The following is a 27,089-nucleotide window of genomic DNA, read 5'->3' as shown; positions in this document are numbered from 1 at the left end:
ATCGCCTCTGCATAACTGTCAGAAAAAAAAGCATTTATTAATGCTGAGATGTTTGCTGTGCAGTATGAACTGGCCCTGATATGTTGTGATATCTTGATGTGTGCAACTGTTTTCACTGAGAATTATTGTTTTGAAATGGTTTAACTCATTTTTGTGCATCTCAACATCATTGCAAATCAGGGATACCTCTGACAAAGGTTTGAATGAATGAATGAATAAAAGAATGAATATGTTAAAAGAAGCAATTTCAGGCACAAGATCTTTCATTTGAAAAATATAAAACTTTAATAAAGGCTACATCTCTCAATAATTACAATAATTATAGGTCCATGTAAATCTTTAAATGAAACTCTTTATATAATGTATAATTTACAGTTTAGATAGAATGAAACAAAACAAAAAAAAGGCCGTGGTGTAAAAAACAAAACAAAAAAAAACATGATTACAGGATATTATTAAAAGCATAAAAATATCTTTTCAACATAAAACCCTTCTGAAAACCAAGGGATATATATTAAAACCCTGAAACAGGGTAGCACATGGTATGGCATCCATGTAGGCACAGGTGCTGTACTCATAAAACACCAGCGATAGTGTGTGTGTGTATTGTTTATGAGCGTGTGTGTGTGTACTCTATGTGTGCATCACATGTGTCAGTATCCATACTTCAGAATGCATAATTACAATGTATACAGGAGCTCTGCTATATACGATGTTACTGTAACAACATTCAAAGGATATCGGAGCCATAATTCTTCAATGTTTAAATTTTTTTCTTTTTTTCTTTTTTTGACACGCTAGCTGACTTCCTCGAGAAGTCGTTCTCGGTGACCCAAACTGGTTCTTGTTAGCACGAGTTATTTTGGTGTGCGGGCTGTAAACACTGCCATTATTAGATGGTACAACTTGTGCTCCAGGTCTCCTCTCTGTGTGTGTGTCTGCAACTGTTTTCATCCCCCCCTGTGCAATGCCTGGTTTACAAACAAAGGCACAACAAAAAAGATTGAGCTCTGTCGCCAGACTGAGAGAAATAGAGAGGGAGGGGGAGAACGAGAGAGAGGAAATACTAGTGTGACAAACTTAACATTACAAACTATCAGCAGCATATAAGACTGGGATTGACCATTAGAATAGTGGAGGGAGTGCGCCTCGGACAAGACCACTGCTAAGGTTGTTAGTTTGGGTCAGACGGGGCTACAAGGCTATGGGAGGTGCTAGGCTAGTGTCACGTCCGTTGTGTAAAGTAAAAACAAACAAAAACAAACACTAAACAATATCACCACAGTATTCTCCCAACATTCAAAGCAGCTTGCCCATTGGCTGGAAATAGGGAGGGGGAGGGACACAGGTTTAAGAAGACTTAGGAAGGGACAACGGGGAAAGGAGTGGGTTTTGTTTTTTCAATAAATACTTAATAAAAACTTTCAACTCATGACAAAAGCATCTATATATATAATACATGTATATATACATATATGCATGTATGTATATGCACATGTACAGACGTTTTTGTAACGATGTTGGAGTGGAACATTAAGAGCAGGTTGGTGGCACTGTGTTCAGCACCTGCTAGTTCATTTCACTCGGCTGGGAAGCCGGCGTGAATGCACCATCAGTCTCGCATTACATCACAACAAAACAGTCGTCTACATCTTCAGTGGTTATATTCAAGAAGAGGCGGGGTCTCCCCCCCCACTGTCCTCCAATCATCATCATCATCATCATCATCATCATCATCATCATCATCCTTGTATTGGTCTTTTAAAGTCTCATTTCATTCCCTTGTGTTTCTAAGGCTGATTGGTTGATAAAGTCAGGGAGGGGCGGCACCTCCTCTGGGTTCGGCATACTTCATTGGCTCGTCTTCCTTCAATCACTCCTCTTGTGCTGGATATATTAACTCTGTTTAGCTTAATATTAAGAAATAGAAAAAAAACAATAAAACAAAAACAAAAAAGGAGTCCAGAGTGTTTTTCGTTAATTACAAAGAGTCTCTTGCTCAAGTTTTTAGGGACAGTTTAGCTTTTGGTTGGGCAAGGAAGGGCATTGGTTGGTTGGTTGGTTGGTTGGCAACAAAGTGGCTTTTAGTCCATCCTCTCCACCTTGCCCAGGACCTTGCCCTCATACATGGGCAAAACGGTGGCATCCTCCCACACCTCTTCAAACACGGCACCACACTCAAACTCATCGCTGGCTTTCTTGAAGTAGTACCTGAGGAGGAAAAACAACGAGAGAGGTCTGTGATTAGAAAACGTTGAGCGTAGGTGTACGTGAAAAAAAAAGAAAAAAGAACCAGAAATTGAACTCAAACGAAAACTGACAAGAGTGGCAGCAGGAGTGCATCTGATACATTTCATCATGTTTTAAACCGCTTTGAGGCACCTACACGACTACTTCCATATACAGGCTCGCGCACAACTCCCTTTAGTCCAAATCAAACACAAACACACACACTCTGAGAGCCAGAAATGGATCCTGCTCAAAACAACTTAGTCATAGCCTTCAATGCCATCCCTGCACACTTCAAAGGCAGAGCCTGACTCCACATCACACCGCTGCACAAACAGAGCTGAACCCTCCGTTTAAACACTCCCTGTGATAATTCAAGCTGCTAGAAACAGCCTTTTTGTGTGTGTGTTCATCCATGTGTGCTCGTCTCCTCATCCACTTGTTCATCTTGACTGCTGGCCATTCTACAGATGCCTATCTGTCCTGCAAGGTCTTATTAAAGTTGAAGGGTTAATTAGAGGCTGTCTTAAGGCCCCCCTCAGTAGTGCCCCCTCCCGCTCCGTGTCTCCATGGCTTCTAATTGGGCTGGCTGTCAAATGAAGGGCCTTTCTGTCACACAGGTTGACATTTCAGGTGCCTGAGAGTCTGCCTGCGACTGCAAGAGCATACTCCGTTGCTTCCACATAAACACTAACATGTCCTATGTTTCTCTCCTACACACACTCGTCATCACAGACACACACACACTTTGGGCAGCTTTCCGATCACCAGCGGAGAACAGAGGAAAAAAGAGGGAACAGGAAGGGAAGAAAGCAGGGGGAAGCGGAGCGCAGGCCTTCCCTGGCCCACTGAGTGGGTGTGATAGGTTGGACGTGGGCCGAGCCTGAGGGGCTTTATTCGGGGAGGGGGGAGGGTGGCGACCGCTCAGACGGTCTCCTGGAGGTCACAGGTCACCTAGCTAGCCCACTCTTCTTCTTCTCTCAAGCAGAGATAACTCCCAGGGTTAGCTTGGTCCCAGTGACTGTGAAGTCTCCTGGAGCTCCTAATGATTTCTCCTCTCTACTTTAAACCCAGCAAAAGATCAGCAGGAGGGGATTTAATGATAAGCTTTGTAATGGAAAAATGCCTCATTTTGCCCATGTGTGTCGGTGTTCAGAATACAAAAAAAGCTCTCTGTTTTATGAGCAATCACACAGCTTAAGAGTCATTCAAACAACACATGTGAGGAGGGGCGTCCTAAAACATACACATACAGTTCTATTTTCCTCGTTGATTGTAATTACACAAAAATGAAGGGAGGTTGCATTAGGGCAGCTACAAGACTTTCCACTCATGTTTGCAGCGATGTGACAGAGAACTGATGGCTTTATTTACTCTTATAGCATTTCAGCAAAGTATTTCTGTGTTCTCTGAGCTTTGCTGGGCAGGATTTTGCCTTTTCATCTTCATTAGTAAAAAGCAAATAAATGCATTATGCAGCTCAAATTAATTGGCTGAATTTTTTTTTCAGGAGAAAATGCTACATTTTCACTCACAAATAGTTCAAAGTCATCACTTTGTTTCAGAGAGTGAGACAGAGAGAGACAGAAGGAGTCTTTCCATTGGAACATGTTTTATGTGGCAGGATTTTTCTCTCTTCGCAACATCTGGCACCAATATCGTCTGGCAGAGCTGCGGCATACTGTTCTCCACTGTACCGCTGCCATCTCCAAATTAACCAACTCCACACATTCTGCTGCCATTGAAGCCAGACGCTTCATCCCCACCTCCCCCTCCTCTTTCGCGCGCTGAAGAGTTATGGGATAGCAGGGGTGCAATGACTTGTTTGCAGGCCTTCTTCTCTCTTGCCTAACAAGCAGATGTGGCTGTAACCTAATGTTGATGTCATGGGCATGCAGGCTTTGTGTCTTTTCATCGGAATAAAACCTATGCAGAACTGGAACAGTTACTTGATAAAGCAAGCTTAGACTTCCTGAGTTCAATGTCTTCAGACTGACTGGCCATTATATTTTAAATTACTTATATGCGTTCATACATTCTTTAGGAATTCCCCCTCATCATTTGACAGGAGGCAATTTTGCTGTGTTAACTCCTATCAGTCATTAACAGAAGAAGGTGCTTGCAGCGTTTGATTTTAATGTCTGATGCAATAGTGTGGAGGAGGAATTTGAAGGCCTCGCAATGGTCTTTGTGCACAAAATAAAATGTCCCAGGCTTCAAAGCCATATTTATTAAGGCTGCCTTACCATGGAAATCAGTACCAGATGTGAGAAAAAATTCGCTCCAGAACCCCCTCCTCTTCCCTCTCTCTGTAAGCCCTGAATACAGTGGATCAGCCCATTTTTTTTCAACTACTGAGCTCTAGTATTTCACACTCCCACTCACCAGACAAGCATATACAAGTCCAATAACAAATGCACATACATACAACACAACTAACCCTGCTACAGTACCAACTCCATCCAAACAGCTGTGAATAAACATCTATCCAAGTACGTGCTAGTGTACTGTGATCTGTGTGCTGTCGTCAGTGGTTCATATTTACCGGTAGTTGCCTTTCTTGCTAAGCTGTTCCTTGAAGTGTCCCAGGGTGAGGCAGTGGGTCTTCATCATACTGCGATAAGGAATCTCCTCACCACAGAAGAAGTAGGTGACCACAAGCTCCTTTGACCTGAAAATGCAAAAATGAAAACTGCTTTTAAACAACTGCACTTAAAAGAGGAGAAGGAGTCTGATTGTTGAATGTGCACAAAGAATCTTTGGAGTATTATTAATTAAGGATGCCAACAGACAGCTGGCTCGCCGAGGGTCAACCAATTAAAACTAGAAGAGGCCTCTCAGTCAGGTGGCTGTAGCTTAACATCAAACACTCCAACCCATTCAACAACAAATGTATGAAGGGGGCAGATAAATTTGAGTTACCAGGGGCTACTTAACACATCTTTGTTGGGACCAGTGGTGAGTGTGTGTGTTGGGAGACGGGTGGGTAGTTAGGATTCGGTATTAAAGCATGTTTAATCTTAAATGATTAAAAGGCGAGAGAAGAGGAGTTCAAAGACATAGCTATGCTGACTCACAACATCTCTCTTTGAAGGGAAGAGCGAGAAACTCTGAGGAAGAGGGTGAAAACACAAGCTTGGAAAGAGAGGGAACGCTCAAAAAAGCGTTTAAGTGGAAGAAAGCTGCAGAAAGCTAGAAAGCAACTGAGAAGAATTCTAAAAAATTGAGCTATAGAAACAAAGAAAAAGAAAAACGTAAAAGGAGAGACACCTACTCGTCTGTTTGGAGTCCAGAGCTGGCTTGAGGGCTGCCTCCGGTGGGAAAGGCAGCTGCTGGATGGCTCCTGTCTCTCTGAAGGCTGCTGGCTACTGCTGACTGCCTGTCAAAATCACAGAGATCAATGACTAATTAATACTCACATAAATATGAAGAGAAACCACTGGACATCATTTTCAGTGTGTTCTGATGTGGTCAATCAAATGTGGAAGATAGAGAATATGTATGATTGCCAGTTTTGGTTTTAAATGTAAAGCTGAATGTATGTCCTATATTGCCTACCTCTGTTTTGGTGGCTTTGACACCTCTTCTAGTCGGCGACAGGCCTCCTCTAGCTGTGCCAGGGTGTTGGGCGGGGGCAGGGGTGGCATGGCCGGGTCCTGGATGAAGGGGTGGCCTGGGTGGTGGCCGCGGAGGTGAGCCCCATTGCCGATGCCACCTCCACCCCAAGAGGAGTGCGTCCGACTTGTCAGAGTCTTGGCGTCAAGGGGGTTAGACTTCTTTAGGCCTTGAGTGCTGTAAGGATAAAAAGGGTCAGTATATAACATGAGCTGGTAACTCAAAACACTAGTGATTCTTGGTAAAGGTAAGCTTGCTGGAATTCCTGACAGACACTCACCTGTGTGGCTTGTGCTTGCCTTGCCTCTCACTTTCGAGGATCCACTGCCAAACATTCTGAGAGCGGTCGGTGGCATCTAGGGGAAGGCGCGGTGAGGAAACGCCCTCATCGGTGGCCTTGACTGACCGCCTTGACAAAGTGCTACAGCGACTGGAGGAAAAAAACAGGCAGGTTGAGATCAGAGACAGAGCAGCTTTACCACTGTGAAAATTGAAGGAATAAGGTACTAAGGGCACAACTCAGGGTTACACTCACGCAGGGGTGAAGTCGGAATAATTGGCGCCCCCTGGAGGGCAGAGGCACTGCACGCGCTGAGCCGCCTCAGCCTCAATCTGCTCCTTGGTCTTGGGCCCAGCGTGGTGATGGTGGATGTAGTGGTGGTGGATGTGCTTTGTGGACTGCTTGCCTGTCATCAGAGCCTTGGTGGCCCCAGGATAAGCACCAAAGAAGGGCCCGTGGCCAGAGGACAGTGTTGCAACAGTCCGATCAGGGGAGCTTGAACGTGGTGAGTGACGAGCCACACCTGGTGACTGGCAGCCAGGTGTCTTCAAGACACGGGATAGGTGCTCATCTAGGATAGCCTGAGGGTCTTCCTCGCATTGGCTGCCAGACGGGAGCAGAGGGTGATGGAGGGAGGTGCTGCTGGCAGGGTCGCTGCTCTCCTCCCTTTCCTCCTCCTTGACAGGCAAAGGAAAAAAAGTTAAGGCAATTGACAAAACATTCATATACAGTCACATGTGGGAAAGGCAGCAAAAGGAGGAATTTATGTCTCAACTTACACCAACTTATATCTATCGTCCTCTGAAGTCAGTGAGAGCAAACGCCTGGATAACTTGATTTGAGTTTCCTTTTTGCGGCACTGTTATCTTCGCTAACAGGCTTTGGGTGCGCTTCATCTATAATGCAGAGTGTGCCTGTGCTTCACAAAGAGACTGGCACTACACATACTCAGCAAACGTGCCACTGGAGAGTAGCTAAGTGCTAACTATTTGAAGGAACTTCAAGTGTGCCTAGAAACATAAGTTTGAAAGTTCCTCCAGATGAAGTAGTGTAGGACGGAGAGGAAAAGGAAAGTAGTAGCTAAACCAAGACAGACTTTCAAATCCCTTGGTCTTTTCCCTGTTCTTCGACATGCTAAAACTGGCATAAAGGCTTTTGTAGTGCAATATGGAGCCATCGTCTCAAGTTAACTTGGATACAAGTTAGAATTTCTCAGTGGGAGCCATGCTTAATGTTGGTAGAAGTGTCAGATTGTTTCGAACAGGTTTATGTGAATCCGTACCTCCTGGATCTGCTGCAGTCTCTCCTCCAATGAACTCATGGTGTCCTGCTCTCGCTTTAGCTTCTCCAGCCGGGCGATGAGCTGGGCAGCAAAGGCTGAAGGCTCAACGGGGGTCATCTCCTTAGGCAGCCGGTGTGTCCTCTGCAGGGTAAACAACACAAGGGGAAGGACACTTTAGTGTGTGTGCGAGTGTAACTGTGTAGTGTTTCTGACAGATGCAATATGTTGCATTAATCCACTGCCCTTGCCCTAATCCTATCTTGTTCCAAAAAGCCTGCTACTATTCCAAAAGGCCTAATCCAGATGCCCTTGCCCTCGAGCTAACCTGAACCTTCTCCGCCGCCCATCCCTACCCAGATCTTCTCATGCCCAGTGCCCTTGGCAGTGCCAGGCTGCTGGGCGCGGTGGAGAGACGGGGGTAGTGATGGCGGGGTAGCAGTTGGTCTCGCTCGGAGGGGAGGCCCCCTGCCTGCACCCTCTGTAGCCCGACCAAGCCATCAGCTAGGCAGCCTCTGAAGTCAGCACACTTCAAAGGGCCCTTGTCAAACATCAAACGCACACTAGGGGTGGGAGGGACACGCAGCTTTAAATCTCCGAATAAAAGCCAGATATCGACAGAGAAGAGAGAGTGAGGAGAGGAGAGGGGAGGAAAAAAGGGAGAGGGGGACAAAATTAACAGCATGAAAAAAGAGGAAGAGGATTGAGATGTGCGTTAGTGAAGTGGCAATGGTGGCAGAAAGAGAGCGAGACAGAGAAGGAGGGAAAAGAGGGAGGGAGAGGATAGAGGAGTCAAATACTGGGAAGATCTGAGGGGAAGTAGTAATTTATTTCCCGGCTGCATGCAGGGCAGCTCAGAGGTACTCTAGTCACATTATCCTCCTTTTTCTTTAACTATATGCACCGGCTTCTCTCTCTCCCTTTCTTACTTTTTTGTTATTTGGCACACTGGCTTTCTTGATTTTGACTCTTTTTTTGTTGTTCCTCTCATCTCTTTGTAGACACGATGAAGGGAGGAAGAAGAAAGGCAAGCAGAGCTGCTGGCAAAGGAGCGCCAGCCCTGCACGGGGCCCCCGCTGCCTGGGGCTGGTGCATCATGGGAGACAGAGCCATCTCCAAATCAGGAGGGAGACATTAAAGGAGTGCAAGTGGGAAAGGAAAAGAGAGAGAGAGAGATTGAGAGAGAGAAAAGACAGAGAGGAAGAGAGAAAAAAGGGGGAACAGACAACACTGTGAAACGCATGCACAAACACACACACACACACAACTCTTCCACATACACATACCCGTGTATGGATATTGAGACAAAAGAATTTCAAGTTTCTTTTCTTGTCTCAAACAAATCCACCTCCTAACCTGTGTCAATCTGCTCTAACCCACTTCCTTAAACCTTCCCACAACAACTTCAGCAGGTCAACAGAGTCTTGAATTTAAAGCACTTACACTGTATGACCCAAATACTAATGGGACCAGATATCAGGGTGGGAGTAGAGGAAAGTGGAATTGAATAGTGATGTGCCTCCTACTCATCTGCTAGGATGTAGATTTGCTAATCATTTATTCAGTTAAAAGACTAATTTCAAAGTTGAATTTAACCATTACCATTAACACTGTTGTGATGTCTATTACCTATGTTAAAAACACAGCTATCACTGATGCATATAATTTACAGAGCTATGACACACTGTGACATGCTACAGTTACTGATACGGAATACAAAGATGACAACACAAGTTTATATTTACAGCCCTACTGAAGCTACTGGGAATGGGGAAGAAGGGGGGTTTGAAACAGCGGAAGAAGAAGTGAAGCGGTATGCAAATCCTGCCTTTCATTTACTCCGACTTTTATATGAAAACGAGCGGGGGAATGAAATATAGTATTCTGACACAACATGAGCTCTGAAAAAAATAAAATAAAGCACAACTCCTCAAGGGAATCAGGACCCAGTTGTCTGTCAGTGTGTAAAAGTTTGAGTTTAGCAGATTACAAAAAAGGAAACACTGAGACAGGAAGTAGAACTTAAGGAAGTAGGACTTACAGGAAAGTGGGGTAGCGTTATCTGGCCATTGATCTTGACACTGCGATGCATCTCTCGCTGGAGCTGCTTCTTTGTGCCCAGTTTGTATGGAGGGATTCCATCTCTGTGAAAAACAAAGATATAACACATTCATAAAGGGCACTACTTAAATGTTATAAGCAAATATCCAGTGGTTGTTATTTTTTATAATTTACCGCTGCTACTAATCATGCAGGTCACAAAACCTTCACACCAACTGTCGGTGCATTAGCGTCATTAGGCAATCTTTGTGGAGAAGAGCCCTTAGGAGGCAGTTCATTATTGAAGTGACCGACACAACACCACCCAGTAACCACCCACTAGGCACATTATAGCTAAATCAAAAGGCCGGGGAGCCCTTGAAGCCAAGGCAACAAAAACACACATAACAAAACACACCAGGACAATGGGAGAGATATGCTAAACATCCCACTGTGGGCTTCAAAAGAAGAGCCCCACTGATAAGATTACATCAGTCCTTGTCAACTCTGACAGTTGTTTAAAAAGCAGAAGAATTAGCGCTAACCTTAGTAGCTGGTTAGAGTAGGAAACTACAACAGGCTAAAGCAGGCTAGCTAATGCTGCTTAAGTGCTGCTAGCTTTGTAGCTCTGATATATTAATATGAAAATAGAGATGTAGCTAGGAATACCAGAAGTCTCAGGACAATTAAGCATTTATTCTGGGAATCTTATTCTCCATTTTTCATTCTGTGTCTGCTAGCTTTTCCAGTCAGCTGCCACTTAAGCTGGGCCAATTATCTTGGCCGTTTTGGCTGCTCAGAAGTGTCTGACCTAGCCCAAACGCTACTTTTTCTGCTGCCTCTTTGAAATCTCACACTCATGCACATATGCACCCGCTGCCATCTTCGTTTGGCAAGCGCTGTGCTGTGAGCCTCTGATCTCAGCAACATCAAAAGGCTGGTTTGTAAGATAAGGTAATGTTTGAAGTTGGTGCAGCAGCATTCCCCAGCGTCCAAGTAAATCCATAAATAAGATATAAGCAAAAAGAGAAAAAAATCCCCCCACCCCTTCTTCCACCCCCCCTTCCCAAATCCTCTTCTTCTTGTTCTTTATCTGGGAAATGAGATTCAAATTTGCAGTGTGCCTTTTAACCACTGTAAAAGGACATACTAATCAAATTGTTCCCTCGAATGAGAGAGGAAGAAGCTGCGTTTTTCACTAAAATCAGTTAGAGGTGGAGAGAGATGAGAGCTGGGGACAAGGACAGGCGAGATCTCTGTGTCAAAGACCTTGGTGAGAACTATTAAAAGAATATGACTTTGACACATGACGTGGTTCAACAATCAATTTTTTTTCTTCTTTATTCATCTAAACAAGTTCTGCAAGTCACATTTCAAAGTGACATTGTCAAGAAGAATAGACAATGAAGCCAAGCTGCCAATATCACCCGAGTTGCAGCAAGCTCCTTGTAAGTGAGGCCTACTACCAAAATCAATGCATCACAAACTGTACCCTTGAGACTACGAGCCATCATCCCTCAAGGCGCAGGAAGTAACACAGGAAACTCTTCAAAAGTTAAACTCAACAGCCCAGAGGAACCTGTACGCTAACAAGCACCCAAAACTTAGCTGCAAAACATCTTTCCTACACAAAGCTCGCCAACTTCCCCATCAATATCTATGTTTTTATCAACTCAAACTGTCCCCTCCCCAATGAAACATGTGACGGCTATGCGCTTTGTCCTGGTTGGGGAAGAGAAAACAGTCGTGGACGCTTTCATGGTTTCATGGGCCCTTACTTTATGGGGATCTCCTATTCAGTTGTGCAAGTCATTTTCAAAGCAGTCAGCCACCCTCTTATCCCCCTAAGCTCCCCTCACCTAACAATAGGCTGAAAGCGATTCAGTTAAGCCCTTTATACTCCATGCACTTTATTTTCTCACTCCCTTGCACTTCGAGCCCAACCACTCCTGCTATTGGCTCTGGAGGGTGGAGGAGAGGAGCTGTGGAGGGTTGGGAGGGTGGAGGTGATTTTTTGGGGGTGCCCTAGTCTGGCCAGGGGTAGTTCCTCATGCCTCGTCCCAAGGTCTAGAAATGAGTAACCCCTGTGAAAGCCTCACAGACACATGATCTCAGCACGCCGCAGAGGCCAGTGGCAGGAAACCGACCCACCATGTGAGTAAGCCTCCTTTCATTTGGTGCCAACATTTTTCAATGAGTTTGTCTTGAGGCCCGAATGGCCATTTCCCTCCCCCTCTCCACCAGCTCTTCAAAGGGAAAAAGCGATTAGATAATATGAAAAAAACAAGTCTGTTGTGGCAGAAGGGTGGGTGGGATGGATACATTTCAACTTTGAGGAAAATGAGGCAACGCCCCCACCCACATCAAGACGTTCTAATTTTTTTCTCCCTTCTCTCCAGCCTGTAACACATCAGAATAAACTTCAAAAGGTCTTCAGACATAATGACTTTCCCAGAGTTATCTCCCTGGAGGCCACAGTAACAACTACACATTAATAGAGTTACCTGGAGTCAATCATAGACGATAATTAAAATACATTATGGACCATTATTTCGCAACAGCGCAGTCCCCTGGCCCTGGGAAAAGCTGAGTCTGTTGAACTACAAGGCCAAATATTTTTCTTCACACCCCTGGACTTTTTCCTGGAAAGGTGTTGACTCTGATCCAAGCACGTTTGGATTCTATGGAAACAATAAAATTCACAAAGCTTTGGCCAGGCTCAGCTGAATGGAAATGAGCCTTTTGAAGTTGCTACATTATCTCCAAAGCAAGCTGGGTTGAGATGAAACTAAAAAACGTTTTGATATCAATAAAAAGTAAAATCACTTACACACTACTGTCCGTCATGGACATGGAATCGTCTGTTGTGGCATCACTGGAGATCTCGCTGTCGTTGGCACTGGTGGCAGGGGCAAAAATGTAGCCAGAGTTGACGAAGTAGGGGCTGGCAGGGTCTCCTCGACGGTGAGACCTGCAAAAGATCCAGGGAAATATTTTCCAAGTTTTAAAGTGATTGTTGTGTGAACTGAAGACAGTGTGATAAGGTATGATAAGTGTATTTGCTCTGCATTTCCTTCTCTTGTTCATTTTATCAGATTTTAAAAGCAAATGTGACAGCTTGGAGTTTGTTTTGTTGACGTTCTCTGCAGATTTCTGCAATTAGAGTCTCTTTCATGAGACTTTGGGGCCTGAGCAATGTGACAATTAGAAATGAAGGTATTGGTTCTCTCTTTCCAACTCTCTTTCATGTCCATCCTCCCTAACATACAGGGATTGTGTGTTTGGTGGGGTTGAGGGGTGATGGTGGAGTGGATGAAGTGAGCAGGCTAGCTGTGTGTGAATGAACAACAGCATTTCCCTTCGTTTTCTCTCCTCTGCTATCTGTACTCCCTTTTGTTTGGCCCAGGTCCATACTCCTGCACTTTTCCACTGTGAAACTCCACTCTCTCTTTCCTTGGAGTGTTTTCTCCTCCATGCTATCCCACTTCTATCTTTCCCTCTCTATATCATCCAGTCTGGGGCCCCTCCTTTACCAACTCTCCCCTGCTTTCCTTTCTAAAGTCTCTCTCTCTGTCTTTCTACTCTCTCCTGCTGTGTTGCATTCCTGTTTCAGTAGTGAAGGGGGTGGACAAGGAAGAGGGAGGGAAGAAGAGGAAGGGGGAACTTGAGCTTTACAGAGGGAGGGAGAGGGAGAGAGGGAAAGGGGGAAGGAGGGCCCCTTTCTTTATGAGAATGCCTTCTGCCGGGAGTGCTGAGAGGAGAACCCCAGCATGACTAAAGCCGTAGGCCCCAAGCACAAACCTGACCTTTGGAAGGTCCGCGCAAAGAGTCAGGTATTTAGCACAGCTGGGCTCTCTGCCCCCCTCTCTTTCTCCATCTCTTTCTTTCTTTCATGATCCCCCCCTTCCTGTCTTTCCCCCTTCCCCTCCTCTTGTCTCTCCCTGTCTCCTTCCAAAGCATGCTTAGTCTCTGTCAGACAGATTTTTTTTTTTTTTTTTTTTCAAAAAGGAGAGATAAAAGTGCTGGATAGAAAAGAAAGAGGAAGGAAAACACTGAGACACACACACAATCTATTGCAAAGTGGGATCAGTGGTTGAAGCTGCGGAACTGAGCTGAGGATGTTTTGTTGTTGTGTTTTTCTATCACTTTGGAGTTGAGTATTGGAGGTTTCTCAAAAAGAGGGGAAAAAAGGAATCTGTGCACTGGCAAAATTAGTTCCACATGTTTGAGATGGAAATTGGTTGACCTAAAGAGATGGTGAGGGGCAGGGGGAAAGGGGGAGAATGCGAGTGACGGAAGGGAGAAAATGGGGCTCTCTCCCTCCCGCTTTTCTTTGAAAAGAAAAACAAGAATGCAGGGGATCACACCAGGAAACCAGGAGATGCCCACATGTCAACAAACCCTGTGCGTATTGGTTCCTGAATCAACATGGCCACTTTCGAGCAAATGAGTAACTGTGCTATGATGTTATCCGACATCTGCTCACATGAAGGATAAAATCCTCAAGGGAGTGTTTAAGTTGAGTTATTAGACTTAATCAATTAGTTTTATACACTGTTATTAAAAAGGAGACAAATTTTAATTTCTAGTCGCACTAAATGTTTAGTTAACTTGACAGGGAAAGTATGGATTATCTATAAATTACACTTTTCCTTCCAAACCAAACTATCAAGACATTGACAAACCTCAAAGTAACAATTGCGTCCAGATGTGAGGACAAAGTAGTTGAGTGAAAAACTTTTGAAGTGCCCTTTGATGCAGGCTCATGCATAAAATCCAGTTTTTGAAAATGTTCCTGGCTTGAAAAGATTTCAGCTGTTGGACAATGTGTGGGACGAGCTCTTAAGATAAAAGCCCAAATGCTTTCCACAAACAGTTCTGCTTTCATCTCTGACCAAGAGAACAATATCGCTGCTTGGCATAAGACTGACTGCACAAGTTCTTTTAACTCTGTATTAGCATTTCTTTGGGTTAGGGAGATTTTGCAACAGCATACAGTTACTATATGGCTTAGTGAGCAGAAAAAAAGAAAATCTAGCAGAACTTTACAATAGCATCATACTGTTTCATGTCGCTGTAACAGTCATGAGGCTTGGTGTCTGAATTTGTGCCTGAACCGGAGGAAGGGTTTCAAAGCACAGGAAACTTGAGCAAGCCAGCAGAGGGCTGCCTGCAAGACACCATTTACTTAAAAGGAAGGCTCAGATCCATTGATGTTTTGTACCCACCCCGCCCCTCCACCCCTCCAACCCCTTGACTAACTGCAAGGCAGGAGGGCACAAATATACAGGCATGTTCCTCTGAGACCCTTTGATCAAGTGCCTTTATCTCTCTCTCAGGCATTTGTGAAATAACTGCCAACTGCCACATATTCGCTGTAGTTTATCTAATGAAGGAATACTGATCACGAGGAGAATGAGCTATACTGAAACATCAACATGCACTACAATATAATAACACAGGCATGCCTGCTCTAGGTGAGCGCTGCTCTTACCTGCAAGTATTCTCCAGCACTTCAGCTGCTGTCCGGATGGTAGCAGTAGCCCTCAGGGTTTTCGCAGACAGTCCAACCACAGACCCTAACGTTTTTGCCTTCAGGTCATTACAACTCCACTCCTCTTCCTCCATGAGAGGAGGAAGGTATCCACACATCAGCTTGAGGCTGCCGAGACTGCCGTGGTTCATGTACGCTGCGTTCTCGCAGCCGGTGCGCACATATTCGAGGTATATGTCAGAGGTCAAAAACATCTGGTATGCATTCTCTTCCATGTTGGACTGAATTTCTGTCTGTGCCTGGTCAAACATGGCAGAATCTATCTGTTGTTTCTTAATACTATCCCTTATGAAGGTCTTGGTGGCGGGTTTCAGCTGCTTGGCGACAATGCTGTTGTTCTCGATGTACCGCTTGAAAATAACTTTGGCAACTCGCAAAGTTTTGGTATCCTTTAAGTCCATTTGCCTGAAGCCGTTGCAGGCGAACCAAAAGTCCAAAGTGTCCACGCAATTCTCCCGCTCCAAAAAGGTCCTGAAGAGGTGAGCGCCGTCTTGGTCGCCCAGGAGAAAATGCAGAGACTTTGTCCACCGGACTAGGGGCGAGTCCGGGGACGCGCTGCCCTCTGGCTCCCCGAGACCATCCTCGTTCCTCCGCGGTGTGGAGCCGGGAGGCGCGGCGGCGGCGGGGGTATCTTTAACCTTGCTCTGGGCTCTCATTTTGGCAGATCTGCTTGGGTTGTAGCATGACGCCTCTCCCTCCTCCCCCGGTACCGGAGGACGAGGAGCATCTTCTCGGAAGCTACTGCTGATGTGCTCCGTAAGCGCCCTGCTCATGGCTCCAGCTCCGGTTGCCGTGTGAGAGTGCCGTCGTGCCTCCACTGAGCTCCAGCCTAATCCTCCTCACTCTCTAAAAGCAGCGGGGGAGCTTCTCAGCTCCTCTTCACTCTGAAACACAAAGTATTGATCTAATCAAAGCCAGATCCTGCTGAACTTCAAAGAAAGACATCAAGTAAACAGTCCCTTTCAAAAAAACCCTCGCCGGGTTCACAGAGAAAGGAAATATGAAAGGCTTTTTTTCGTTTCATTTATCTATTTATAATCTAAATGAGAGATCAACTGCAGCCTACATTCTCTACGTGTATTGATCTGTCACATCAAAAAACATTTTACAAGAATAATCATCTCACACAGCCCACACTCCTCACCAAAACCGTATTCTCACAACTGTGGCTTACACGTGTTTTCCTAACGAGTCCATGTCACAGGCTTCAACTCCAATTAATTCCCAATCTGTTTCGGACGACCGTACCCTACCCCTGTCTGCATCACACACATACACACACAGACTCGTTTCCACTCGGAGCTCACACTTGTCCTCACCATCCCAGAAATGTACAGACGACTGGAAATGCATCTGATCTGCACTACAATGACCTTAAACGTCGTAATGTACGAGGGGTAAAAAGACCCGCGGGAAAAGCCAGTCGCTCATGCGTAAATGTAAGCGATCAATCTCCTTAATATCTGCCCAAGCAGGCTATTACAGCACATTATTAAAGCCACAGCCCCGGCAACGTGTCTGAACTACCAACACGACAGAAAAAGACTTGATGTGTTTGGAGTCAAACCTCAGTCTGAAGCTGAGTGATTTGATCGGAGTCTCAGCGCCAAATCTAAAGCGACTTGTTACATTAAACGATAAACTGAGTGGCTGGCTCTTCCAAATGATTCACGATCATTCACACAGTCTCAACAGGCAGTGCAACACTACATCATAACATGACCGATTCTAAAATCCAAAAGGATGAGGGCTGAAGAAACGTGCGTAAAAACATACCATCGCAGAGCAGATCCAACCCGAGTGAAGCCCGTTAAAAAAGTTGAACAATTACTCCATTTACAGTAGAGCCTAATACAGTCCAAAACTCTCCAGAGATAGTAATCCAGCACCCAAAAAAGCGACGACGGACAATTAAAAGCCTGTGCCGTGCCACATGTGTCCTATCTCGCTGCGAAAACAAGCGCTGAAGTTTGCTGTACCCTGTCCCATTCAACAACTGACCTCAGAGTAGGCAGGCTCAGTCCCTATGTAGATCACTAGGGGTGTCAAAATCTGGAGGAGGTAAAAGGGGAGGTGGAGGGGGGCTCTGATTGAAGAATACATCCCACTTTTCCCAGCTAGAAGACGCACCACCCGACAAATATTCGGTTTTCTTTTTTATCTGGGCTACACATTCATACGCGCGCGCGCGCACGCAAACACACACACACACACACACACACACACACACACACACATAAGCTTCTTATCTATCTCACCGTATTTCTCGCCCACAAACAAGAAACATAGCCCGCATTTCTCAACTTCAAAGCTCAGCAGCAGCACATCAAAGCGGCCAAGAGAGGGGGCCTGTGGAACAGCTTTCCTACAACTTACCATCCATGTACCCGAGTAGCCTCCCTTTTTTGAAAAACGTTAAAGTAAAGTAGTCCAACAACAGGCTGCGCCTACAACCGCACTGCTCTCTGTCCTGTAATGTCCTATCACACTGGACAATTTTTAACGCAGCCGCGGATAAAAGAGAGGAGCGTTTTTCCTCTCGACTTTTTCTCCCCAGGTAGTGTTTCAAGGAGTCATGGCAGGCGGTAGAAATCCTCCGGGCTGTTTCTACACCAACTGGGCTGAAGGTTTAACTGCGGACTTCAAAGTAAGGAACCGCTGGCCTGGTCCCGGAAGATACATAAAAAACACAGCGTCTCATCTTCGCAACAACCAGTGAAATAAAACAAAATAAAACGAGCCGCGATGAAGACAAATGAATAGAAACAGCCACAAGTCACGGCACACCTCCCGCTCAACGCTTCCCCGTTAGAAAACCCGTGCGTTTAGACGTCCATCGGCGTTTAATGAACTTTTCTAGACACGGGAAGGATTTACACGTATGCCAGGACCTTATCAAAGACAAGCAATCTAGAGCCAACTCCCCGAGGCTCTGGAGCGTCACAAGTAAGTGATGTACCGCGCCAATAGCGTTATTCTCCCAGTCCGTCTGTTACTACACAAAGTTTCAACAGAAACACAAAGCGAACAAAAGCGATACTATTGTTGCCCGTGGCCTCTTCAAGTGACAGCAGCGACCATAGTGTGCTCACCTAGCTGGGGAGCAGCCACGTGACAGGGTTTTACAGTTATTTTACATTTCATCACTGAATTAGTATATATTTCTCTCCTGTTGTACATTTTTTCTATGTTGGATATAATGTATAGCGAGTTTGGGCACATTATCCTTGTGTAATTCCAGTAACATTCCCTCTTAAATACAGAATTACCAGATCGAGGGGAGTGACATTAAAGCATTTGTGGTTAAATATGATTTTTAACAATGTCCACAACTATTTAAAACATATTCTTCCAAGTTACAGCCCTGATTTGATAATCCTATAGAGTGTAACTGTCATATAATTTACATATTAGTCACAGGCTTTTAGCCACAAAGATGTCAACCTAACACACTTGCCAGTTCCACATTCAGGGAAAATGGCACAGCATGACATTTTGATTGAAATTGGACAGAGAGCAAAGGCAGGAGCTGTTCTCTAGTCTTTTAATTCACATGACTCTCCTAATGTCATTGTGACAGAATCTTAAAGAGTGGGTTAGACAGTGATCCAATCCCATGGTACTTCAAAGGCTATATTGTCCCTTTGATGTTGAAAATCAACTTTAAAGGAGAATATAATTATATAAGTCAGAGGATTCAAATTCACAAAACTCTCATGATGGTACAGGACAAGGGAACTAATGAAATCCAACTTCTCTGAGGTCCCCGAGTGATGATTAATTCATGTCGAGTTATAGATAAATAAGCCCGCTGTGCGTCAGCTCCCATGTGGATTGTGTCAGCATCTTTGTCCATTTGTCCAAATCTTTACATCCAACACATGGTTCAGGGTGACATGTTATCATATCCAGCACTGATTGGCTGTTGTTTGCTGAGTATTCAGTACTTGTTTTCAGTGTAGATGCTGAATACTTCCTCACGGTATCCTGCAGCCTTTCCAATGTGCATTTCAGTTCTGACACATGCTGCTGAGTAATCTTAACACAATCTTGCTTTCTTACAAATGTGTGCAATAGCGAGCCTTTCTTGTTTTCTTGGTAAAGCAGAGGAGTCCAGTTGATTACATTGACATCCTGCCAACCACTTCCTGCACGCTGCGAGCTTGTCTGGTGATTGAGTCCAGCTTATTTCAAATGTAATCTTTTGAAAAATGTTCACTGCAAGGTGTTATCACAAAGCCGTATGATAGCAGACGGTACGGTCTCTTTCTCCGTCCGTCTGTCTCTGTTTGTGTGCACATGTGTGTGTGACAGTGTGAATATGAAGAGGTCATTCATAGCCGCTGTTTATAGTGGAGGGCTCTGCAAAACAAACATTTCTGCCATAAATCCAAACAATCCAGCACCCAAAATGCACAAAAAGCTTCCAACGCTTCGCAAAGGGAAGTGCCCGCTGTCTGCGAGATGGAACATGAAGTCACAAAATGGGTCAGCAGTGTTGGCACTGCGATGTTCAAGGGGCACTTGGCTGATCAGCGAGGCCCAAATTAAAGCCATGAAATATGTAGCCATACTGTTATCTGTGTGCTAACTTCTTTAAAGTCCCCTTTGAAAAAGGAATTGAGATATAGAGGGGTTATAAAATGTAATTTTTGAAGTGCAGGACAATCTTAAAAGTGGGATATTCACATTTGGGATAAGATGTTATCGTCACTCTAATTAAATTAGGCCGCACATATCATGGCAAAAGAAAAAGTCCGACAGACGGTCTAATTTTTGCTGACAGGCGCGCTTTGCTCATTCTGCTTTTAATGACATGTAGAGTTCAGAGCATTCAACTACTCAGGATGTCTTTTAACACATTTCTACAAACAAAACCAAAGATGCAACAAAAAAATACAAGTTGCTGACTTTTTTAATTCATTTGGGAAGTCACAAGACGCTAAACCCATGAGACCACACCTGTTGACCCTTGAATGCCCACTCTTGTGTTTAGCAGCGACAAAGGAGAGAGGGTGCTGTAAAGTAGCCACAAGAAGCCCCTTTTTGATGTTGACCCTGCCCTGACCCCTTTGTTGGGGCCCTAACCATTTCACAGGAAGATCCAAACGCTTTAAAAGCACAATACAGGACGAGAGTGCCGCCACTGACTTGCTATGGGGCCCCAATAAAATGGGGTGACCTGGAGGCTAATTGAGAGCTCTTGGTTGGGAAGAAATTAAAGGCATCTGGTGTATCACCAAAGATTGGAAATGAAGCTGCTCTTTAATTAGAGCGCTGCATTTAAGTCACAGAGAAAGTATGGATTTCACTGCTGTCTGTACAGGTGTCACGTCAGAATACATGGAAGCAGACAGACGACTAGTGACGATGATGATTTAATTATACATGTGTCTAGAAATGGTTTGTTAGAAAACTATTTCTTCCTTTCTTTCTTTCTTTCTTTCTTTCTTTCTTTCTTTTTCCGTACTGTACTGCAGAAGTCTTTGATGGTGTATCATTAGTTGCATCAGTCAAACAGTAGGCCTGTGTTCTCCCTTTTTGTCGCTTTTTCATGAGAACTTTTGGATTTGCATCATATCGCAGCCCACAGTATATGCTCCCACAATGTGAACAATAAATTCCGTACAAACCATCTTATCGCCTGTCCCTCCGCTCAAATCCTAGACTTGTTCTAAAATAGCAACAGAAAACAGAGGAGAGGGTGGCTAATTGCAAATAACCCAATATTTTGGAGTTCAAAGGCTGTGGTGGGTTTGAGTGATAATTTTGGCTGAAGCATCACCATAAACACTAATAAAATTAAGTGCGTCGGAGGGAGGAGGGGGCGTGGCCAGGCGTCCCTTTGAACAGACCCTGTGATCAGTTCCCCCTCTCAATTAGCGTATTGTCCACTTGTCCTTTCAGCTGGGAGGGAGGGGGCAGTCTCCCCCCTAGCTTCCCTTTGAAGTGATTATCCCTTTATCTCAAGCCTGAGCGAGGAATATCTTGGGGGACAATGGCAAATTAAAGCCCATATGGAGAGAAGCGTGAATGTCTGTTTGTAGGCTCAGAGAGAAATAGAAAAAAAAAAGAGGAACGATAGAGAAATAAATAGAGTGGGGAAAGAGAGAGAGAGAGAGAGAAAGAGGGGCAAATAGCATCATTCTGTTTGCATGAGCTGAAGGGTGAGTGGTAGATGTCAACACTCATCCAAAAAAGTAATTTAGGGCTCGTGCCTGAGTTGACACTTGTAGCAGAGTGACTTTAGAAGAGCTAAAGGAAAGAAGAAGAGGGGGGGTATCTGTCATGACAGATGGAGAAAGACGGAGAGGGAGGAATGGAGAGATAGAAGGATGAGCATTGAGACGAGAGAGGAGTGCAGTTGTCAGCAGAATCAGATGGCGGTCAGGCAGACAGGCTTGAAGAAGATACAATTAAAGTGTGGAGTTAAGACGGGCTTTGAAGTTGGACATGGTGCATAACACCCTTAAAGTTTGAGAAGCCAGCCATTCATCCGCTTGTTATGGCTTGTTAAGACCATTCCTTTTAAAAGGCCCAATTTGAGAAAATAAGAACTTTAATTTCAACTTCGGGAAAAGTCTAAAAAAAAAAAAAAAAAAAAAAATCAAAGAGTGGCAACAATCAGGTGAGGTTTCCAACAAGGTTAAAAACAACTGAATGGTTTATCTTTTGGAACTTTAAGTGAGGGATTTGCTAAAGTAGGTGTGGGGGTGCGTGTGAGCACTGAGGATGAATAATTACTTTCTCTTCCCACTCTCCCTCTTTTTTCTTACAATCCTGTTTTTCGGTGGCTTAAAAGTTTAATAATGTATAGAAACAATGTCTGTGATGCTTAGCCTAATCCGTTTGGGCTTGGCAAACCTTTGTGGTAACCGAAACCCTATCTGATGTGAGCAAATGTTTGCCAAGCCAGCATGTACAGACGGACAGTCTGTCCTCCCTCTGTACAGCTGAAAGATAATAAAAAACAACTTTCTGCACATTACGCCAAGAAGAACAATAGAAATCTTTATTTCGCTAATTACATCTAAAGTGTAATGACTATTTTTTTTCAGCACCATACATAATCTAATATTCACTGTCCTCCTGCAATGAATGCTCTGTATCACTGTGTCAATTGTTCCTGCAGTAATTCCATTAAAACAATTCCTTGTGTATTAATTATGTTTGTTAGTGCATCATGCTCAACAAATCAACTGATTCTTCTTCTGATTATGAAAGCGAGAGAAATGTGTGAGTGTTCACTTTGAGCTCAGTTAGCCATCCTTAATGAGCATCAGACAAATGATGTAGAAAAATGCTTGATATAAAGAATCAGTCAGGCCTATTAGAAGCTGAACAAAACTTGTTACAGACCAGCGCTGGTTTTAACTGAGACTCAGCCTGACAGCAAATCCATGCTCTGATAAGGCGAATAATGAAATGGCCCTATTGACCGAACGATCAAATGTTGCCCCGCTTGACGCCTGGACAAGACAGCAGCAAGAGACAACAGTGAGACCATAAAACCAACAGACGTGACAGTGACTCATTGTTTAATTTACAATCTTTACAGCCAGCCATTGTGATATCAACATATTCGCATCTTGCCATCTCCGTCACGCTCCAACAAAAATGTGAGGGTGATTACTATGTCCACACACAGTGTCAGATTCTGTGGCAAAAAACTATTTAGTGTGTGGTTAGCACTAACCAGGCAAGTATTTTATCACCAGTGTGAATTGATGCAAAGGATTTATTGTCACTGTAAAACCTGCTCTCTATCCACATGTAACTCCGCTCGCCTGGAGCTGCTCCCTACCGTTTGTCACAAAGCCTTTCACAGGGCGAAGCAACAAAAACTCACAATCATAGGATTTGAAGTTGATGTGAAAATCCCAAAGGACAAAATAATGCAAACACCACGTGCAAAATTACAAAAACCCAACTTTGAAGTGGACTACTATTACAAAGGCAGCTACACAGGCAAATTAAGCCGAACGCCAATTAGCAGTGTGTCAGCTTTTAGAGAGAACTGATGACTGATGCTTTTATATGTGAATTTTAAAAAGCAGCTCTCCACACATCATTCAATAATCTAATCTGCACATCCTTACTTTCCACATTGCTACATAAAGGGCGCACTGCTTCCTGCTTTGGCACTAGACATGTCAGTGGACATAAATCATGAGGTGCAGATTCCAAATCCAATATGAATGAAATTCCTATGGATACTTGAGGAAACAGCAAAACTTCAAACTAAACCTTTTCCAAAGTTAAACTACATGTTAGTGTCTAAACCACCTGTTTACAGGGCAATGTCCTCAAGCAGGAGACAGAGCAGTGAGTAAAACTAAAACTTTTTCGTGATTGTTCAGCAAAGTTCTTTAAATAAAAAAGAAAAACTTAAAAAAATATCTGGTGTATCAGAGCTTAGAAATGTAGAAACATGAGTCTCTGTTTACTTACATGCAGACGTCCTAAATGAACAGAACATAATAATTGTACCTGCCAGATGGATGTGTTGGCATGAGATGATGACCTGCCAATCATGTGTGGTGATGGTGGTTTGTGTTTAATCTTCCTAAATGTTACAGCATGTGTATGACTCGCTATGCTCAGCCAGCTCCTAATTGATTAGCTTTGACAATGGCTCTCCTATTGATTGTTTAAAACATGGCTCACTTAAATAAACATGCATATTCATACACATTACACATAAACTCTTTCTCATTTTTTCCTGATGCTCTTGCAGGTGTGTAGACTAATATGCATGAAAACAGCATGTGCATGTCCAAAGGATGGTCAGTTTTTTCAGTTTCTTCCCCCATAGCTAGTTAGCTCAGTTAGCAGTGCAGCTAGCAGTTAAGCAGGGGATAAAATAATTTAATACGCTTTTTCACCAAAGTTAGTGAGTCTACACAGGCTTTTTAGACGGAGGTACACCCGCGTCTAAAAAGAGAAAACAACAATAGACCCATTGTGAAAGAAGTGTCTGTAAAACAGTGGATACATTTTTCTGAGCATCACAACCCCCACGAAATGACTCATTTCACTATTATAATTCAGTCCAATAACATTTGGAAAGTCTAGTAGAGCCGCACGATTAAATTATTTTATCCCCAATCAAGTTAGCCGGGCGCTAAACCAGAAGTTAGCTGGCTCGGTTGGCGATCCAGGTATTTTCATTGCCGGGAAGTCAAGCTTTTTTGGCTTCAAAACACCACTGAGCAGCTTTCATAGGAATGAATGGGGCTCCACCTCCAACACTGTGTCCAGTAATAAAAAATCATTGATTGACCACATCCCAAATTCCTTCCTTATTTACGCGCCACCACCACAAAAACCTGTCTCTATTGCAGAGTCAATCGACTCAGGTGTAAATGCAGAGTTTATACATTCCCATTGCACACAAAAGCCTGATCCTAGTGGGTTTAATTGGGATTTTTGACCAGTGGAAAAGGGGTATAACAGCCCACCCCTACTGGCAACTCCAAGTCAATGGCCCTGAACTTAACAGACCTAACTGTAAATTCAAAGACAAGAAACACAACAGCAAGGAAGTGTACCAATACTACTAGTAGTGCCCAGAAAGCAACTCATACTAAATCAGACACTACAATTTCAATAGTAAGCAGCATCAAAGTAAAATAAATGTGTGATTTTCATTTGGTGTAAAATTTTGAGTGTAGCTCTTGTAGCTCATTCCCAGAGGCAGGCACTTATGTTCTCAGGACTTCAGATCAGCTCATGACTTGTTTTGTTAATGGGATGTGTATGTGTTGTATGTTCATGGCAATAAGAACAAGAGAGGAACTCGTATTTATTTTTCTCAGTCACACTCTCATACCTCAAGGTTAAAATTAAAAGAATGGCCCTGAAGTTGCAACCGTAGACAGGGACACAGTTTCTATAAAGAGCGTACATGCACATGATACTGAGTAATGCACGCAATACTGCTCTAGTGGGCCCACACATATGTTAAGTGCGTGCATATAACCTACTGTATGTCTGTTTGCTCTTGTGAAGTTCTAAACATATATGTTCCTGAATGTATTGTGTAAGGCTATGATATTTTTACAAGTTGAAGAGTTAAACCCACCTACTGTGAATAAAGGAAGTCCCGGATACAGCAACAGAGAGCAACCATCCAGGTCCTCACTCTGGCCAGCTGCATATTGTTCGTTTATTCCTGAGAGAGTTTCTAAATCCATAACTAAAACTAAGATAAAAGTGTTTTGACCCTGTTGTGGGATGTTTCCCAGTGTCATGCAGCTACTCAGCAGGTGTGCAGAGGGAGGGTGAGTTTCAAAACACACTGCACAGCAGATAGGCAAAGAGGAACGTCAACAAAGCACTGCTGCTATGCACCTCACTGACTGCTCTGACAACCGACAGGGAAAACATTCCCACAGAGAGAAAAGAAGATGGAGAGAGGGTGAAGAGAAAGGGAAGAGAGATGTAAAGTGAAAGACAGCAAGAGAAGAGAGGTGAAGAGGGTCAAAGAAGAGAGAGGAAGACACAGACTGACAATAAGGATGGATGAGAAGGAGAGAGAAGAAACATTTCTTCCTGTTTCTTTTATTCATGTATTATTTCTTGTCTATATGCTTTAACAACACCGAGTCTACAGCCACAATTTACACCGCATGCCAGAAACAAGACAAGTGAAATTTGAGGTGCCATAAGACGGGAACAGCAGAGAAGGGGAGGAGAAATACGGGCATAAACACAAAGATATGGTTGTGCAACAACAATGGAAACACCTGTACAATCTATTGTTATCAGGTACAGCCGCTGCACAACAAATACGACATTGGTGAAGCCTGTGTGCTCAGGTTTTGATAAGCCTGTGTCAGAGGTGTTCATTCCGTTCAGTTTGGCAACTTTAATGCCGTAATTTGCATTTTAATTTGAATTACACTATACTATAAATATATCATTAATGCAGTAATACAACTGAAAAGCTGTGAAAATTTGCTTAAGATATTAAGAATGTCTCTGACATTAAATAGTCACGACTAACAAAGCATCAAAGTAAGAAAAAAAAAGCATGTGACATTGCGTCTCCCCCCTTCATGGCCTTCACGCCACTGTCATTGCACAAGCTAACGTTGCTAACACCATTTTTTACGTTTTTCTCCATGTTTTCACTAGTGTAGAAACATGGCACCACAACATGGCAGACCCTGTGGAAGAGGAACCGCCTCCTTTGTAGACATAACAGGCTCATTCTAAAGTGATGAAAACACAACGGCTTTAATTTCAGGTTCTACACTAATCAACACTGTTATGAGTCAACCGTTACGAAGTAATGTATTCAGAAAAAAGTACTCAGATTACTTTTTTGTGTGGCAATGAGTAATGTAACGTTTTAGTTCTGCAATTCAAGTAATCCATTATTTAGTTACTTTTTCGTAAAAGTAATCTGTTACTTAAAAAATTGCTGTCTTTTCCTTTTGTTGCCACAAAAAAAAGCAAATCCCTGAAGCATTTGCTCTGTTTCTCTGTTTCTCTCCTGCTGCTCAGCCAGCGGAGGGTAAACCTACAGTTGTGTCAGTGTGCATGCATAGCTAGCTAATTCAATGTAGCGAGGTGGCAGAGAGGACAGCATTAACTTCATGGAAATATTCCTATTATTTTGAATATTTGATCGAAAAGGACGAGAACAACATCACAGTGAAATGCAAGTTGTGCCTGGAGGATAAGTGCTTGCTGTATTGTTTTCATTGAAACAGCTGTGCCTAATACTGTCGGCCTCTGCCCAGTTCACTGTCAGATTGTTAGCAAAATATAGAGCTGTAAGTGTTAATTTGCGTCTGTCATTCCTGTTATTAGGCTGCAGAGTTACCGATTGTGGGCCGTAAAGAAGGCTACTGTACAAAATGACGGTAGAGTCAATACATTCAAAGGTACATGTACAGTTGGCTACACACCGTCTGGACAATATAACTGACGTGAGTCCTTAAAGGGGTTTTGCTGTAATTTTTGCTAACTCTAAAGTACTGCAACGCGTTGCTTTTCCCAGGGTTTGAGTTACTTTTTAATGGCAGTAATCTTGTAACGTAACAAGTTGCTTTTAAAAGTAACGTTACCCAACACTGCTAATG

At 43.7% G+C, this 27,089-nt stretch overlaps 1 protein-coding gene across 7 annotated transcripts in view; it reads right to left on the bottom strand.

Moving 5' to 3' along the window:
- Positions 1-282: 282 nt before the first annotated feature.
- LOC311273391 (axin-2-like) overlaps positions 283-27,089 on the bottom strand; it is an 85,646-nt gene continuing 58,839 nt past the window's right edge. For 2 of the 7 annotated variants that reach the window (XM_084380424.1, XM_084380425.1), the window contains exons 7-16: positions 14,938-15,881; positions 12,274-12,414; positions 9,445-9,547; positions 7,407-7,547; positions 6,380-6,801; positions 6,125-6,274; positions 5,788-6,021; positions 5,504-5,608; positions 4,775-4,900; positions 284-2,211 (exon numbers count right to left, since the gene is read on the bottom strand). In XM_084380424.1, the coding sequence (XP_084236550.1) occupies positions 2,085-2,211; positions 4,775-4,900; positions 5,504-5,608; positions 5,788-6,021; positions 6,125-6,274; positions 6,380-6,801; positions 7,407-7,547; positions 9,445-9,547; positions 12,274-12,414; positions 14,938-15,770 (2,382 nt within the window). In that variant the 5' untranslated portion in view covers positions 15,771-15,881 and the 3' untranslated portion in view covers positions 284-2,084. The other 5 variants (XM_084380423.1, XM_084380426.1, XM_084380422.1 and 2 more) reach the window with 5 other exon arrangements.

This window comes from Pagrus pagrus (assembly GCF_965226575.1).
Source record: "Pagrus pagrus genome assembly, chromosome: 2".
Taxonomy (NCBI): domain Eukaryota; kingdom Metazoa; phylum Chordata; class Actinopteri; order Spariformes; family Sparidae; genus Pagrus; species Pagrus pagrus.
The sequence above is the reverse complement of the archived record's forward strand: the minus strand, read 5'-3'. Positions and strand labels throughout refer to the sequence as shown.